At 49.0% G+C, this 17,862-nt stretch overlaps 1 protein-coding gene across 1 annotated transcript in view; it reads left to right on the top strand.

The window, feature by feature from the left end:
- LOC115082453 (WD repeat-containing protein 43-like) overlaps nt 1-5,179 on the top strand; it is an 88,565-nt gene extending 83,386 nt beyond the window's left edge. The window contains exon 9 of the mRNA XM_029586682.1: nt 4,190-5,179. Within this exon, the coding sequence (XP_029442542.1) occupies nt 4,190-4,303 (114 nt within the window). The 3' untranslated portion in view covers nt 4,304-5,179. The remainder of the gene's footprint in view (nt 1-4,189) is intronic.
- Nucleotides 5,180-17,862: the final 12,683 nt, after the last annotated feature.

Raw genomic sequence — 17,862 nt, 5'->3', positions numbered from 1 at the left:
ATGATTTCTATTACCACATGGCATCATATACACTCAGTCATCTAGCTGCTGACGCAGAGCATAGATTCTTGTACGCGTGTGTATTGTGTAGCCTAGCAATGCTAGCATCCCTCCCATCTGCACTGTGTAGCTGTATCCTGAACCGCTGCAGCTATGCCATTGGAGGTTGGGAGTATGAACTCTCCCTGACCTCATCCCATTAATGACCTAGCAGGCTAGCAGTCAGTTCTAAGTAACAGGTGGTATCCTGGCCTCTGTCAGAGAGCCGCATCAGTGTGTGCACTTAGGCCTAAATTCACTGGGGTTACAGAAACTTTGGAGCAAGTGTTTAAACCAATACTATGGACTGTGTAGAGATGAGTCAGAGATCTCTTAACCCACAGAGTGGCACAGACATTATGTAGCGCACGTTAGGTGACTCCCATCATTGCTGTGCAAGTATAATGATTTTATGCCTAATAATTTGCCTAGTTTTTGGAAAAACTCTAGTACTAAAAACCTCTGTGCGCTAAACTTTATACCTTGTGCTCGGCCTTCACGGGCCATGTGCGCGCGCACATGCACACAGCTTAAAGGGAACACTGGTCCTAACCATCATTCGAGAGGGTACTCTCTGGAATTCCAAAGCTTCCCTCCAGACAAATTTATGAGATCACCTTGCCACTCCCACGCCAAGAGACTGGCGGTGGAAACCACACTAGCAAGACTACTCAGCCTGAAGGCAATAGCTCCGGTGCCTACGCTTCAACAAAATACTGGCCACTATTCCATCTATTTTATCGTTTCCAAGAAAGAAGGAACATTTCAGCCCATCCTGGATCTCAAGGCTGTCAGCCGTTACCTGAAGGTTCCACATTTTCGCATGGAAACCCTATGCTCCGTTATAATGGCGGTACAACCGGGAAAATTCCTAACCTCCCTGGACCTATCCGAAGCCTACCTTCACATCCCGGTCCATCAGGACCACCAGCGCTTCCTGCGTTTTGCGATACTGGTCCATCATTATCAATTCCGAGGGTTACCCTTCGAACTAGCCACCGCTCCCAGGACCTTCACCAAAATTATGGTGGTGGTGGTGGCAGCACTGAGGAAAGGAGGAGTCCTGATACATCCTTATTTGGACGATTGGCTGATCAGAGCAAAGTCTCTGGAGGAGAGTTGCCACGCGACCACCAGAGTCAGGAACCTACTACAAGAGCTCGGGTGGGTCGTGAACACAGCCAAGAGCTGTCTACAGCCCTCCCAGTCACTAGAATACCAAAAGGAGCAAAGTCTATCTCCCCCCTCCAAGGAGAAGGAAGCTGAGGGGCCAATTACGAAAACTGTTGACCTCGGTTCGCCCCAAGGTATGGGACTACCTTCAAGTCCTCTGCCTCATGACATCAACTCTGGAAGTTGTTCCGTGGGCAAGGGCCCATATGCGACCGCTACAACATTCCCTACTGTCACGATGGAACCCAGTGTCCTAGAACTACTCAGTTCGCCTCCAGACAGAGGTTCAGGATTAACTTCAATGGTGGCTACAGGAAGAACACCTAAGCAGAGGCGTAAACCTATTCCCACCGAATTGGATCTTGCTCACTACGGATGCGAGCCTGCGAGGATGGGGAGCCCACTGTCAGGAACTGACGGCCCAAGCACAATGGAACAAGGAAGAGGCGGGATGGAACATAAACTGCCTGGAAGCTCGAGTGGTCAGACTAGCCTGCCTATGATTCAGCCACAGACTCCGAGGCGAGTCCGTCAGAGTCATGTCAGACAACGCGACAACCGTTGCCTACATCAACCGCCAGGGAGGAACCAAGAGCCAGCAGGTGTCTCTGGAAACAGACCCCCTCATGGAATGGGCGGAATTAAACCTACAGGTGATTTCGGCCTCCCACATCACGGGAAAAGACAACATCTCAGCAAAGAGCATAGACCCGGGGGGGGATGGTCACTGGCAGACATGGCCTTCCAGCTGATAGTGAATCGATGGGGTCTCCCGGTTATGGGCCTACTGGCAAGTCGTCTCAATGCCCAAGTCCCCAGGTTCTTCAGCCGCAGACGAGAACCACAATCTCAGGGAATCGACGCTCTTGTCCAGAACTGGCCAGAGGAAGACCACCTGTACGCCTTCCCACCCTGGCTACTACTGGGCAGAATCATCCACAAGATAGAACACCACAGGTGACTAGTTCTACTAGTCACCCCGGATTGGCCAAGAAGGCCATGGTACGCGGACATGCGAAGACTACTGGTGGGGAATCCTCTGCGTCTACTGCCATACAGGGACCTTCTTCAGCAGGGACCAATTCTCTTACGGTATGGCCCTTGAGAGGACTAGCCTAAAGAAGCGCAGCTACTCAAAAGCCGTGATTGACACCTTGCTCTGAGCACGCAAGTTCTCCACATCTCTGTCTTACATACAGATCTGGAGAATATTCGAAGCCTGGTGTGAAGACCACGGTCTCCTCCTGAGGACAGCCAAGATTCCCAAGATCCTGCAATTCCTACAGGACGGGATGAAGAAGGGGTACTCCTTCAAGGTCCAAGTTGCTGCACTTGCGTACTTCAGGGCCGAAGTGGACAGTTTCAGACTATCAACTCATCCTGATGTGTCTTGCTTCCTGAAAGGAGTTAAACAACTCTGACCATCCCTGAAATGGCCAGTGCCCTTAGGGAACCTCAACTTAGTACTTGACTTCCTAGCAGGGAATTCCTTCAGACCAACACGCGGCCTGTCTCTACGTCTCCTGACCTTAAAGACAGCATTTCTGGTCGTAATATATTCAGCTCGGCGCATCTCCGAACTTCAAGCACTATCCTGTCGGGAACCGTTCCTCAGGTTCACCCAGGCACTATACAGCTGCATGTACGTACCTTCCTTCCTTCCTTCCTACCAAAAGTGGTTTCCAGATTATCTCCATATGAGCACAAGGATTCGGAAGACGCCACCTTCACCACCTGAATGTCGGCAGAATCCTAGTCCGATACCTCGAAAGATCAGAACCCCTGTGCAAAACAGATCACAGCGGGAAGAAACAAGGGGAAACGGCATCGCGGGCAACCATAGCCTGCTGAATCAAAGAAGTAATCAAGGCAGCCTACATAGAGGCAGGAAAACCACTAGCTCTATAGGTCAAGGCGCATTCTACAAGGGCCCAGGCAGTCTCCTGGGCTGAAACCAGGCTGCTTTCGCCAGCCGATATCTGATGGGTGGCGACATGGTCCTCCCTACACACCTTCTCCAGGTTCTACCGCCTGGATGTTCAGGCCAGGGAGGATACAGCTTTCGCAAGAGCAGTACTAAGTGGGCCAAGGGCAGCCTCCCACCCTGTAGGGAAGTAGCTTTTGTACATCCCATTGGTCCTGAGTCCATCTGGCTACACGCTAGGAAATGGAGAAATTACTTACCTGATAATTTCGTTTTCCTTAGTGTAGACAGGTGGACTCAGCATCCTGCCCACGGCTGCTCCAGAAATCAAGAACCTCAGATATCATATCTCAAGACTAAGCAAATACTGGTAAGCCACGGCCTACCTCTAGTTCAAGACACCCGCAGTTGCCCAGGTGTCGGCGTTTATTGTTTGAATGCACTGGTGATCTCCAGTTCCAAAAGTTTTATATATATATATATATATATCAGTTGAACCAGTTCAAGGTTAATAAAGTGTGATCAAGTATTAAGCAACATATATCCACACTGGCTTTTCGAAGAGAATACTGAAGAACTAAGCACGCTGCACGGGTATATGTAGGCTGACGTCAGCTTTGAAATCTGACTCCGTCTCCCATCTGCTATCAGGAGAGCACAATACCCATTGGTCCTGAGTCCATCTGTCTATACTAAGGAAAACGAAATTATCAGGTAAGCAATTTCTCCAGTTGTCAACCTTGTTATGTTCTTCCCTTGAAATAATGTTACATGGTTGATTTGCCTGAAAAAGGTTTATAGAATTCAGCTACGTTTGGGCAGTTTGTTTTGAATCAGAGTATTTTGGAAGAACAGAGTCCATGCCATTCTACAAGTACTGTTTCCTTATTGACTCCCAGTGAACAAAATCGCCACAAGTGCTGATACACAAGCCAAACTTAATCAGCCAAATATGTTTAAAAAGTGGGAAAAAAGGCCAACAGCAGATGTAGGGCATGCACAATGTCTTTGTACCACTTAAAATCAGTTGTAAGTCTGAACTTTTTTTCCTAGGACAACTGGGAAGAAGAGGAGGAGAGGGAAGAACAGGACGTGAGCGCTGACAAAGAAATCAATGGCGATTCCGATCCAGACCCGGGAGAGGAGAGCGAGGAGGAGGAAGAATAGTGGGTGCCGGTGTTCTTTCATCCTCTATACGTTCGTCACGAGAAGTGGGCCACCAGACATCTGAGCCACCGGGTCACTAGGCGAGAAAGCTGCTGACTCGTTCTCCCCAGGAGAGAGTAGGCCTGAATCGCTCCCGTCTTCAGGAGAGCCCGGGAACAAGTCTGCACATTTCAGACCCCAGAGCGTTCAACCATGCTGGCCTTTTCTTTTGTTACATCTCTCTCCATGCCTCTCCCCCTCTTTTTATACTTCCGTCTCTCTGCTCTGCTTTTTTTTTTCCCCTAACACTTCTTGTTTAAAGGGGGAGGGGAAAGAAGCGTGTACTTCTTCAAGCATAAGGTTGTCTCCTCCGATGGAAGCCGTCTATTTCTATGAGGAATAAACTCGCCACTGCCATCCAGTGGTGTGTAAACTATGGGTCAGGCTTTGTTGAGTTAAGGAAGATTGAGAAATTCAAAGGAAAATGGGTGTACGAAATCAGACTTTTTTTCTACTTTTAGTTTTCAATTAGAGGTAGCAATTTCCTCCTCATTCTATTGGATAACAGGAAAAAAAATTTTTTGGCAATATTTGAAAAATCACAAAAGGATTCCCCCCCCCCCCTTTTTTCTATTTTCTATTGTTCGTTTTGTCTAAATCTACTTTGAGCTGCCGAGACACATTTAATTTTATTCAGACTCAGATTATTTTGTGTATATATATATAAATATACATACACTTGTGTATACAGGGAATCGTGGTATTTTGCTTTCTTATGCTTTGAAATTTTACCAGAATGATCTCTGGATCATTAAAGAGAAAAAAAAAAAACTGAGCCTGTACATATATTAGGGCCAAGCGATGAAAGACCTAATCTGAGCGTAAGATTGAGGAGAGGAGATGCTTACGCTTGTGAATAAATAACAGACTACATGCAGTAGTTTGAACTTCTGTATTTTTTTTTTAAGTTGTATGTCTTGGCAGTGGAGTTGGAATTGCTGTTTTCTCAGGCAGTGAGAGCAGCATTAGTGTATAAACCGAGGGAGAGCCACAGCAGAGCTCTGCAGCCACGAGAAATAATGTACAGTATGTTTGTCTATAAATGGAGCTGTTTCTGGCAACCAAATACCACCGCCTTTGTAAAGTGAATAAATATAATTCTCCTTTAAAACCCCTGATGGTCATGTAGTGTTTGAGGAGGCGTGCAAGAACATGGAAGTGCTGGTACACACCAGTAGAAAAGTTTAGACAGGACTTGTGGTGTTCTGCATGGACGAGCAGAATAAGTGGGTGATGTCATCAGATAGCGCCAGCACAGAATGTGCTGACTCAGAACTCAAAAGACCTAGAAGTCTTTTCTGAGCATGTGTGGGTGTTCAGCTCTGCATAAAGAAGGGATTATGTGGCTGAATTGCCCCGTCTATGAGAAGAATACCTGTTACAAGTAAGAAACTTAATTTTTTTTCATAGGCAGAACTGAATTCAGCCACACAAGTGAGGATTCCCAAGCTGACATTTGAAATAACTGAATCCTCCTGTAACTTTAATGATCTTAATGTTTTATAAGATGTTGGTTCCCTAGCTTTGAGTCATTCTGTAACAACACCGTACCTTTACCCTACTGCTGCACAATGCTAACCCTCCCATTCAGCCAAGGACTCCTTCCACACCAAATATTGTATTGTTAAGCTTATTAAAGGGTTAATCATAGAAATCTAGAACATGACAGATGGAAGACTATGACCCATCTAGTTTGCCCATCCATACCACCTGTTCAGCTTTATATAGTGCCTTCCTTTTCCTCAGATGTCCTTTGTTCTTGTCCCATGTGCTGTTCAATTCTGATACTGCCCTCATCACCACTTCAAGAGGGAGGCTGTTCCATGTATTGACCACTCTTTCTGTAAAGAAATATTTCCTTAGATCACTCCTTTTCACCCTCATCCCACGATCCCTCCTTCCAAAACCTCCTTTTTGTTGTGAGAAGCTTGCCTCCTATGCATTCATTCATTCGAGCTATTTAAATGTCTGTCATCTCTCTCCTTTTCCTCCAGGGTATACACGTTTAGATTTTTAAGTCTGTTCCCATGTACTTTATGATAAAGACTGTTGGCCATTTTAGTAGATGCCCTCTGGACCAAATCTATTCGTTTATATTCTTTTGTATATGCAGTCTCCAGAATTTTTTTTTTTTATAGTCTGCTTTTCAGACACTTTCAAAGCGGATTACATTCAGGTTCAGTAGGTATTTTTCTGTCCCCCAGAAGCTCATAATCTGTTTGTACCTGAGGCAATGGAAGGTAAAGTGAGTTGCCCAAGGTTTCAAGGAGCAGAAGTGGGATTTGATCGCTGGCTTCCCTGGTTTGCAGTCTGCTGCTCTAACCACTAGGCTGTTCCTACACACAGTACCCAAATAAAGTTTTACCAGAGACTTATACAGAGGCAATATCGCCAACATCTATTTTATCTTGCTACACCAATCCTGTCCAAAACATGAGTTATGTCCCCTACACCAGATAGAGAGGCAAAGCGCACAGATTTACATCGTCACTTTGTATAGGTGGTGCAACAATGAGAAAACCCAGTATACTCTGCCTCCAGGTGATGCAGCAGGATTTCTGGAAGGCACTGATGACTGCATAGGGCCAGGCCCCTGCTGTGTTCAGGAGAGCAAGCCCCTTTCAGAGGGTTCCCAGTCCCAGAGGGAACTTGGTAGAGCCTGAGGAGTGAGGGGAGAAAGGGTGTATCTCCTTAAAAAAAAAAAAAAAAAAGTTGGAATGGGTAACTTGTGTGATTTGGTTTTACAGGCTTGATGAGAGAAGCCTCCTGCCTATTCTCCCATACCTCCTAACCTCTCCTCTCTTAGCTTCTCCTCTACTTTGCCTGGCAGAATTAAAAAAAAAAAAAAGAAGTCCAGGTCAGTTTTTTGTTTGGCAGGGAAAGCCTTCAGCTAAGACACCGGGTAAGTACTCCCAGGGAAGGAAGGACTGCGCCAGGGCTACTTTAGGCTCCATGGAGAAGCAGGACTTCATCCACTGCTGCAGAGCACGCAGATGGCCTGCTACCTCTGAATCCTTTAGGCTCCATGTGTGTGCAATCAGGTGAGATTCCAGGGGAGTGCTCTGTGGGCCCTGAGTTGTCAACTACTGCTCCATTCACAGCAGGAAAGCCTCCCTCAGTCGTTCTGCGGTTAAAACCCATGTGGGGAAAGGTCTCAGATGCTGTGGGAGTGGCAGCCATTTTAAGTCTCCTTGCGCCAAAATTACACTAAGATATTAAGGTTTAAAGCTTGTGAATAACACAAAAAAACTACTGTCCCGACCGACGCAGCAGTGTTTGGCGAAACATGGGTCTGTGTCGGGGGACCCCTTGTGTTTGAAATTTATGCCTCTAAGCAAAGGAGTATGCCGTTATGATGAAATAAAGATTTGTCCCTATGCAATCTGGACTGATTTAATACTTCTGCATCCCCTTGATGATTGGAGCCAGTTTGTCAGCCATTTATGAGTGCTTCAGGTGCTGCGCACGTTGGCATGGACTTGAGTTTGGGTATCTCCTTGTTCTGGCCTCTGCTGAGGGCCTTTCCATCTGGGCTCCCTTAGGTCAGACAAAGGATTATGGGGATTTTTCCCTGAAGTTTTATTGGTTTTGGTATCAGATTTTTTGTGCTGTACAAAGCACAAGGCTTCTGTTGGGGTCACTGATTTTTCTTCTGGGGGACCCAGCTCCCCATAAATAACCCAGGGAGATGGCAGATCCTTCCTCGCCTGACTTGGAGGAGACACAGGAGGAACCAGAGGATCATCTGGACTCTGCCAGGAGAGGTATCCTCTGATATGGAGGATGATTTTGCTATTCATCTGTTTCATAGGGAAGAGATTGTGGCATTGATTGAACAGGTCACTTGCCTCAGGATAGCAAATCCCAAGATGAAGAAGTCTCCTGTTGGGGACCTCATTATCAAGTGGGTCCACAAATCCACCAGAGCTTTTCCCTCTATATTCCAAGGTGGAAGAAATGGTACTGGAGGAATGGGAGGCTCCAGAAAATGGTCTCAAAGATGTAAAGAATTTCCTTAAGTTGTATCCTCCTCCAGATGTGATTTAGCATCTGTTTCAAATACCTTAGGGCAGATGCCCCGGTCACAGCAGTCACCAGGCATATTACTGTTCCATGGAAGGTAGCACTTCTCTAAAGGATCCCTAGGGTAGAAGGATTGAATTCCCTTTGAAACACAGCTTTTCCTAGCGTGTAGCCAGATGGACTCAGAACAAGTGGGTATAGTGTGCTCGTGCTAGCAGTTGGAGACGGATCTGACGTCAGCACGGGTACATATACCCCCACAGGAAGTGAAGCAACTCAGTAATTTCCGTCTCCAAAGCAGTTTGGAGCGCCTGCACACTCGCTGAGCGTGTTTTCCAAATCTACTTTCGACTTACTAAATTTCTACGAAGCTACAGACGGCCCCGCACTCCTGTGGTGATACCCTCAGGTCCCTCCCCCAGTTAAGTTTCCCGAGGCGATTTCCGCGATCCCTCGGAGGTTTAGGCCTCGGTCCAGTGGCCGAATCGCGGCAGGGATCTAGCCTCCGAGCGAGAAGGGCTCGGGCTCTGGCTGAGAGGTGCTCGGTCCCGGCGTGGACTTCGCCCCAACGTGACGAGTTCGGCGGCTTAGAGGCAGCGGGTGCATTTCCTCGAGCGCGGCGTGAAGGTATTTCCCCTCTCCCCCCGCAGCGGAGACCGCCCGGGTTACAGCCGGGAAGTGCCGAAGATCAGGTAAGGCGTACATCTCTTACTTTTTGGTCTCGAGGTACGAGGATCGGCGGCGTTGCCGGTGGACGACACGCCGTGGAGGTCGCCATTTTGTCTGCCTTGTTAAGGTATTAAGCGCCCAGGATAGGCGCCTGTGGAGGGGCGCACAACGCAGCATATACATTACTAAGCGTATGTTTTGTGCGCATATTGTATATTATTGAGCGCATATCGTATGTTCTTGAGCGCATATAGCTGAACGCATATTCTTGAGCGCATATTGTAGTTCTGAACGCATATAGCTGAACGCATATTCTTGAACGCATAGTGCCAAACGCATATTCTGGAGCGCATATGTTATATTTGAGCATATTGGATATTATTCCCGCATATGCTGAACGCATAGGCTTGAGCGCATATTGTACGTTATTGAACGCATAGTGCTGAACGCATATTCTTGAGCGCATATTGTATATTTGATCGCATATTGTATATTATTAAGCGCATATATTGGTATAAGCCGGCGCCCTGCATTGCAGCGATGGAACACTTGAACGCCCCGGCATTTCCAGGGGGGCCTCCTGATTCCGGCGTGAAAGCTCTTGGCCTATGCTCAGCGTGCCAGCTTAGAGCCACGCAGAGCGAGGAGCCAGACTCCCTTTGTGCCCAATGTGAGGAGGCCGTGGGAGCCTCGGGCCAGGACCAGTCTCAACCGAGGTTTACCGACAGTTCCCCAGGGGCCACCCCGGATCTAGCGGGGCGCCCTGAACAGCCAGGAATTCCGGGGACCTAGTACCCCGCGGCTAGAGACCGCTTCCATTTCCTGGGTTGACTTATTTAAGGGGATCCACGCCTTTGTACAGATGCAGTCAGCGTCCCATCCAGGCCCTGCTGCCGCTCCGGCTGACCTTACCCCTGGCCCTTCTCGCCCTTATTGCGGGCATCCGCCTCCGGGCAGTCCCGCTCATGCGGACCCTGATGTCTCGGAGGACGAGTCAGAACCCCCCGATGAGGGGGAAATTCCCTCGGGGATAGAGCCATATCGAACTATGAGGCGGTTCTTTCCCAAGGAGGATCTCTCCGACCTGGTCTCTCAGTGCCTGACGGAGTTGGCTATTCCAGGCCCCAGCACCATGGAGGCATCTACGCAGAACCCCCTACTGGAGGGTCTTCGTCCCACAGCCCGCCATTTCCCCTTCCTGCAAGCGGCGCAACAGCTGATCGATCTGGAGTGGAATGCGCCGGAGGCCTTATTCAAAGGGGGTCGGGCCCTGTCCGGCATGTACCCCCTGGACCCGGCAATCAAGGATATGCTGGCGTGCCCTCAGGTGGACGCCTTAGTTAGCGCTGTGGTCAAGCGCACTACCATTCCAGTGGAGGGGGGGCGGCCCTCAAGGACGCTCATGACCGACGCCTGGACGCCATCCTGAAACACACCTTTGAGGTAGCAGCTCTGTCTTTGCGAATCGCAACCTGCTGCACCGTGGTAACGTTCCTGTTTGTCACAGGTCAGGAACAATGCCCCGGCAGCTGACATGGAGTCAGCTCTCTCGTTCCTTACGGATGCCGCCTCCGACCTAGTCCGTACAGCCAAGGGGGTCTCATCCTCAGTAGCAGCCAGGAGGCAGCTCTGGATACGAAACTGGTCAGCCGACCCCTTCTAAGACACGTCTCACTAGAATGCCGTTCAAGGGGTCTCTTCTGTTTGGCAGCGACCTAGATAAACTGGCCAGCACATGGGGTGCCTCTCCAGTACCTCGACTGCCGGAAGACAGGTCCAAGAGGAACCAGCGCACCTTTCCGAGGCCCTCCAGAGGTAGAAGCTCCCAACGCTTCTCCCTATAGGAGTCGCTACCAGGCACCTCGTCCTCAGGCCAGGAACCAGTCCTTTCGGACCAAGCAGCAAAGAGGGGAGCCGGCTCGGGTTCGGGTCCCGGCCGCACCCCCCAATGAGAATCAGCCGATCCATCCAGGGGTCGAAGCCATAGGGGGCAGGTTAACCCTCTTCTACCCCAGGTGGGTCGAGATTACGTCGGACCAGTGGGTCCTCGCCATCATGAGAGGGGTATTATCTGGACTTCCATCACATCCCTCCGGACAGGTTCGTGGAATCTCCGTGTCCAATCCACAAGAAATCAGCTGGAAGCTACCCTGGCGAGGCTCCTGTCCTTGAAAGCCATAATCCCAGTACCTGCATGGGAAATGGATTCTGGGCACTATTCCATTTATTTCATGGTACCCAAGAAAGAGGGCACTTTCCGGCCCGTATTGGACCTCAAGTCAGTCAACCGATACTTAAGGGTCCCGAGGTTTCGCATGGAAACTCTGCGCTCAGTCAAGACCGCAGTACAGCCAGGGGAATTCCTCACGGCCTTAGACTTATCAGAAGCCTACCTGCATATCCCGATCCATCGGGATCATCAGCGCTACCTACGCTTCAAGGTTCTGGGACAACACTTCCAATTCCGGGCTTTGCCCTTCGGGTTAGCCACGGCGCCGCGGACCTTCACCAAGGTGATCGTAGCAGTAGCAGCAGCGCTCAGACGGGAAGGAATCCTTGTCCATCCCTACCTAGACGATTGGCTGATCAGAGCGAAATCACGAGAGGAGAGCCATCGGGCAACCGACAGAGTGATCGCCCTTCTGGAAAGCCTGGGATGGGTAGTCAACCTAAGCAAGAGTTGCCTACAGCCTTCCCAATCACTGGAATACCTGGGAGTCCAGTTCGACACCCAGGCAGACAAAGTCAGCCTCACTACCAAGAGGAGGTTAAAACTCCAGACGCGTCTACGGTCCCTGATGGGAGCCAGTCGGCCCATAGCTTGGGACTATCTGCAGGTTCTCGGTCTCATGGCATCCACCCTGGAAGTGGTACCCTGGGCAAGGGCCCATATGAGACCACTACAACGCTCCCTCCTCTCTCGATGGAGCCCTCGCTTCCGGAATTACTCCGTGCATCTACCTCTACCAGCCAGACTGCGGACCCAGCTACGGTGGTGGTTGCAGTCCGACCACACGAGCAGGGGGTCGAAGATGTCCTCCCCCACGTGGACTCTGCTCACCACAGATGCCAGCCTGAGGGGATGGGGAGCACACTGCGAAGAGCTTACCGCCCAAGGGCGTGGAACAGAGAAGAGTCGGGGTGGAACATCAACCGTCTAGAGGCACGGGCAGTCCGATTCGCATGCCTGCGATTTGCCCACAGACTGAGGAACAGAGCAGTCAGAGTGATGTCCGACAACGCCACCACGGTGGCATACATCAATCGACAAGGCGGAACCAGAAGCCAACAGGTGTCCCTAGAGATAGCCCCGCTGATGGCTTGGGCAGAGGCGAATCTCCAGGACATCTCCGCTGTCCACATTGCTGGAAGAGACAACACCGCGGCCGACTTCCTTAGCAGGGAAAGCCTAAATCCGGGAGAGTGGCAGCTGTCCCCCACAGCCTTCCAGATGATCGTGGATCAGTGGGGGATTCCGGACATGGACCTGTTAGCGGACAGGTCCAATGCTCAAGTACCCAGATACTTCAGCCGCAAGCGAGATCCGTTCTCTCACGGGATCGACGCCCTGGTTCAGCCATGGCCTCCAGGGACTGCTATACGCCTTTCCTCCGTGGCCCCTGCTGGGGCCCTGCTTCACAAGATTCAGAGACACAGAGGCCTAGTTCTTCTAGTGGCACCAGACTGGCCCAGAAGACCTGGTACGCGGACATGAGAAGACTACTGGCAGGGGAGCCCCTTCCCCTGCCTCCTCTCAGGGACCTGCTTCATCAAGGTCCCATCCTCCACGAGGATCCGGCTCAATTCTCTCTTACGGTCTGGCCATTGAGAGGGCTAGACTGAAGAAAAGAGGTTACTCGGAGCCGGTGATAGATACACTCCTCCGAGCTCGCAAGTTTTCCACATCCCTCACCTACATAAGGATCTGGAGAGTATTTGAAGCCTGGTGCGACACTCATGGCACCAATCCACATGCGACCACAATCCCTATTGTTCTGGATTTCCTACAGGATGGGCTTCAGAAGGGTCTCTCCCTAAGCTCCATCAAGGTTCAGGTGGCTGCGCTGTCTTGCTACGGTCCCAGGAGGGATGGCAAGACCATTGCCACGCACCCAGATGTTTCCTGCTTCCTGAAAGGAGTCAAGCACATTCGTCCACCACTGAAGTGGCCAGTGCCCCTGTGGAACCTCAACATAGTTTTGGATTTCCTCGCAGGATCCACCTTCAGACCCCTTCGGGGCCTGTCTCTCCGTTCGCTAACTTTGAAGATGGTGTTCTTGCTGGCAGTGTGTTCCGCACGCCGCATCTCAGAGCTACAAGCGCTGTCCTGCCGTGATCCCTTTCTCAGAATCACTCCTGAGGCTATCCATCTTCGCACGGTTCCCTCCTTTTTACCTAAAGTGGTCTCACAATTTCACCTCAACCAAACCATATCTTTGCCAACCACGGCGGGCTTGAAGAAATCAGAAGAAGGGCGTTTGCTACGCCATCTCGACATCGGCAGATTGCTACCCAGATACCTGGAACAGACAGAAGCAGTAAGAAAGACGGACCATCTGTTCGTCCTTCACAACGGGAAGAAGCAAGGGGAAGCGGCCTCTCGGCCTACCATAGCCCGTTGGATCAAAGAAGTTATCAGAGCGGCCTAGTAGAGGCCGGAAAGTCACCACCTTTACAGGTCAAGGCTCATTCTACCAGAGCACAAGCAGCATCTTGGGCAGAATTGAGGATGCTGTCGCCCGCAGAAATATGTAAGGCGGCGACATGGTCCTCCCTCCATACCTTTTCCAGATTTTACCGTCTGGATGTCCAGGCCAGGGAGGACACAGCATTTGCGAGGGCAGTCCTACGCGGTCCTCAGGCAGCCTCCCGCCCAGTCCGGGAGTAAAGCTTTTGTACATCCCACTTGTTCTGAGTCCATCTGGCTACACGCTAGGAAATGCTGAGATTACTTACCTGATAATCTCCTTTTCCTTAGTGTAGCCAGATGGACTCAGCATCCAGCCCGGCTGCCGGTGTACATGGGCTTCACCAATTCAAGGTAAGCCATGTCAGTTTCTTACATAAGAGCGTCCACTCTACCAGGTGTCGACGCCTTCGGTTGGAAACGCTGGCGGTCTCCAGCTACTATCAATCGGTCAGGGGAATCCTGTTTCTAATTCATTGATCGGTCAGTACACATATATCCATAACAGCTTTTGCAAGGAAGATTACTGAGTTGCTTCACTTCCTGTGGGGGTATATGTACCCGTGCTGACGTCAGATCCGTCTCCACTGCTAGCACGAGCACACTATACCCACTTGTTCTGAGTCCATCTGTCTACACTAAGGAAAAGGAGATTATCAGGTAAGTAATCTCAGCATTAGCTGTTCAAATTTCTTTTTTTTTTTTTAATTTAATATTTATTAATTTTTCAATATTCACATAAAGCAAACATTATACATTGCGTAGGTTAATATTCACCAAACATTTTTAATACAGAAAACCTTTCATTTCTTACTTAGTTTAACTCAAGTTTTCACCTACTATTCCAAGTAAAGCGGGGGAGATTAAACATGGCGGATTACAAGAAATCATAACACAAAGGTCATTAAACTTAAGCATTTAGGTCGTCATGTGAGTGCGCAGAATACTTATATCATGCTACGACTACTCCAGGTTTGGGGGGTTACTAGGCCCTAGAAACTTCTGCAGTTGAGCCGGTTCAAAGAAAATATACTTTGCGTCCAGGTGTGTGATAACGCACTTACTAGGATACCTCAAACTAAAACTGGAGCCCTTAGATACAACTTCGGACCTTAAAGATAAAAATTTTTTACGTCTCTCTTGTGTAACTCGAGAGATATCTGGATAGATCCAGATTTTACCACCATAATACACCTCCTCTCTATTCCTCATAAATCTCTTTAAGATCAAGTCTCTGTCTGAAGAAAAAGTACATGAAAGAAAGAGAGTCATTCTTTTCTTAACCTCTGAATCCACCGACAGTTCCAAGATCTGGGTTAAATTCAACGAATTCTCTTCATCTTTTTGTATCACTTCCTTTGCTTTCTCCTCTTTACTCGGTATATAGTATATTTTTGATATCACCGGTATTCCTTCTAGAGGAATCTTCAGTATCTTTAACATATAATCCTTAAACATCTCATAAGCGGATATCTCTTTTATATAGGGAAAGTTCAGTACTCGGAGATTTAAATACTTTGTTTGATTTACCAAGTTTTCTAGTTTTTTGAGATTTATATTTTCCACTCTCAAAATCTCAGCTTGAACTTTTTCCACTTTACTCAGTCTTTGTTCCGTCTCCTGCAAACTGTCCGTGTGCTCAGCCAGGTTTTTCTCAATTTTCAAGATTTTATTATTGGCTTCCAAAGTAATATTTGTCAGGTTAATTACAGCTTTCTCCAGGCCCTTCATTGCATGTCAAAGGGACTCCATAGTTATAACATTCGGCGTCTCAATCGGTGTATAGCTTCCCAGCATAGGTTTCTGAGCTTGTTCTCCCCCCCCCCCGGGGCTTTCTCTCTCACCACCTCCCGGATAGCTCTATCCTCCTCTTCTCTGCTGGCTCCATGTAAGTCCTTTATATTAGGGGCATCGTTTTCAGTATTTTCCGAAGTAAAATGTAATTCCAAAGGACTTACCCCAGCGAGCACAGCTTCAGGGGGAACCGGTGAGGGGGGGGGTCGTCGGAGCGCCGGGACTCAAGGTAACATCTTCAGCCAGCAATGCCGAGATCCGCCCGAGGTCGGCTTTTGCAGCGGCTGCTTCTACCAGCAATCTTCCTGCAGCTTCAGTGGCGAAAAACATCTCTATCCGCGTTTGGCCCGGCTCAGAGATTGGCGACGAAGAAGCCGCCGCTTCTCTGAGTTTGGCTTTTCGTTTTGTATGCGGCATTTCTTAGTAAGAAAATATTTTTAAGAATAAACGAGGAGAGAGTGTTTCACCAACTTCTCACATGGCTCACATCTTGAAACCTCAGCTGTTCAAATTTCTGTTCGTGCTGGATTTGTGGTTAGGGTGCTTTTGTACTAAATTCAACAATTATCCAAAAGTGAAGAAGCAGCTAGAATGGAATCAGCTGTGGCTTTCCTGGCTGACGCTTTATATGATCTCCAAATTTCTTACATAACACAAGAATTGCCTTACTGGATCAGACCAAGGGTCCATCAAGCTCAGTATCCTGTTTTCAACAGTGGCCAATCCAAGTCACAAATACCTGGCAAGTACCCAAACATTAGATAGATCACAAGCTAATATTGCTTATTAATTACCGTAATAGCAGTTTATGGATTTATCCTTGAGGAACTTATCCAAATCTTTTATTATTTTTTTTTGTAATTTTCTTTATTGCCAAACAATTACAAATAACAAGCATAGTTACATCATAGAGCCAGTCTTAGTTGATAAGAACACCAAGAGTCTAAATATAATATAGAATACAAAACTTAGGGGCAGATTTTAAAAGGGCCGCGCGTGTAAATCCTTCCGGATTTACGCGTGCAGGGCCCTCGCGCACCGGCGCGCCTATTTTGCATAGGCCACCGGCGCGTGTAAAGCCCCGGGATGCGCGTAAGTCCCGGGGCTTTCGAAAAGGGGCGAGGGGGCGTGCCGCGGCGTTTCGGGGGCGGGCCCGGGGGACGTGGTGCCGGCCCGGGGGCATGGTCGAGGCCTCCGGACCAGCCCCCGGGACCGGAGGATGGAGCGGGGCTGCTGGCGATGCTCGCAAAGTTATGCCTGCTTTCAGCAGGCGTAACTTTGCCGACAATGGTAAGGGGGGTTTAGATAGGGCCGGGGGGGTGGGTTAGGGAGGGGAAGGTGGGGGGAGGGCGAAGAAAAGTTCCCTCCGAGGCCGCTCCGAAATCGGAGCGGCCTCGGAGGGAACAGGCAGCGAGCGCTGGGCTCGGCGCGCGCAGGTTGCACAAATGTGCACCCCCTTGCGTGCGCCGACCCCAGATTTTATAAGATATGCGCGGCTACGCGCGTATCTTATAAAATCCAGCTTACTTTTTAAAAATCTGCCCCAGAGAGCATAAGCTAATAAGAGCAAAGATTGTGTGAATCTCAAATTTATGTCCAATACTGAAATTTGTAACTAGATATACCCAGGTTATCCTGTATCTCCCCCCCCCCCCCCTTTGTCTATACCTCCCACCCCAACTCCCCTATATATCACGCAACAGATTGAAACCATTCCAGTGTTGAAATGAGTGCCAAGTTCTATGAAATTTTTGCAAATTAACTCTCCTCATGGCAGTAAGATATTCCATGTAGTAAATCAATTTTAGTCTCTGAAGGACTGCAGATAAGGGAGGCGCTCGAGCCTCCTTCCAATGTTTTGCAATCTCCCCTCGAACAGCATTTGCTATAGCCCTAATAAAGTGCTGCTGCTCGGTTGGCATTAGCCAACGGGAACATTCAGTAAAGCCTCCTGTGGACTCAATTTTACATTGACATGTAGCAGACCCTGAAACCATTGTTCCACCTGTACCCATAAGTGTCGAATAACTGGACATGTCCACCATATGTGGTAAAAGTCACCTTCCTGACCACAGTTTCTCCAACAGAAGTGGTCTCGTCTAATCCCCATTTTATTTGGCTTATATGGAGTTAGGTACCATCTGAACAACAGTTTGTAACTATTTTCCACCATTTGTGTGCAGCCAGAGAACTACGACTTATTGCCAAGAAACAAACACCCATTCTCCCTCCGACATAGGGGCTCTCAAATCTTTTTCCCATGCTCGTATATGACCCACAGTATGCAATAAAGCCCCATTAAGAATAGTATAAAGTTTGGATATATAGCCCCTTTTACCATATGAGC

The sequence above is a fragment of the Rhinatrema bivittatum genome, unplaced genomic scaffold, assembly GCF_901001135.1.
Source record: "Rhinatrema bivittatum unplaced genomic scaffold, aRhiBiv1.1, whole genome shotgun sequence".
Lineage (NCBI taxonomy): Eukaryota > Metazoa > Chordata > Amphibia > Gymnophiona > Rhinatrematidae > Rhinatrema > Rhinatrema bivittatum.
The sequence above is the reverse complement of the archived record's forward strand: the minus strand, read 5'-3'. Positions and strand labels throughout refer to the sequence as shown.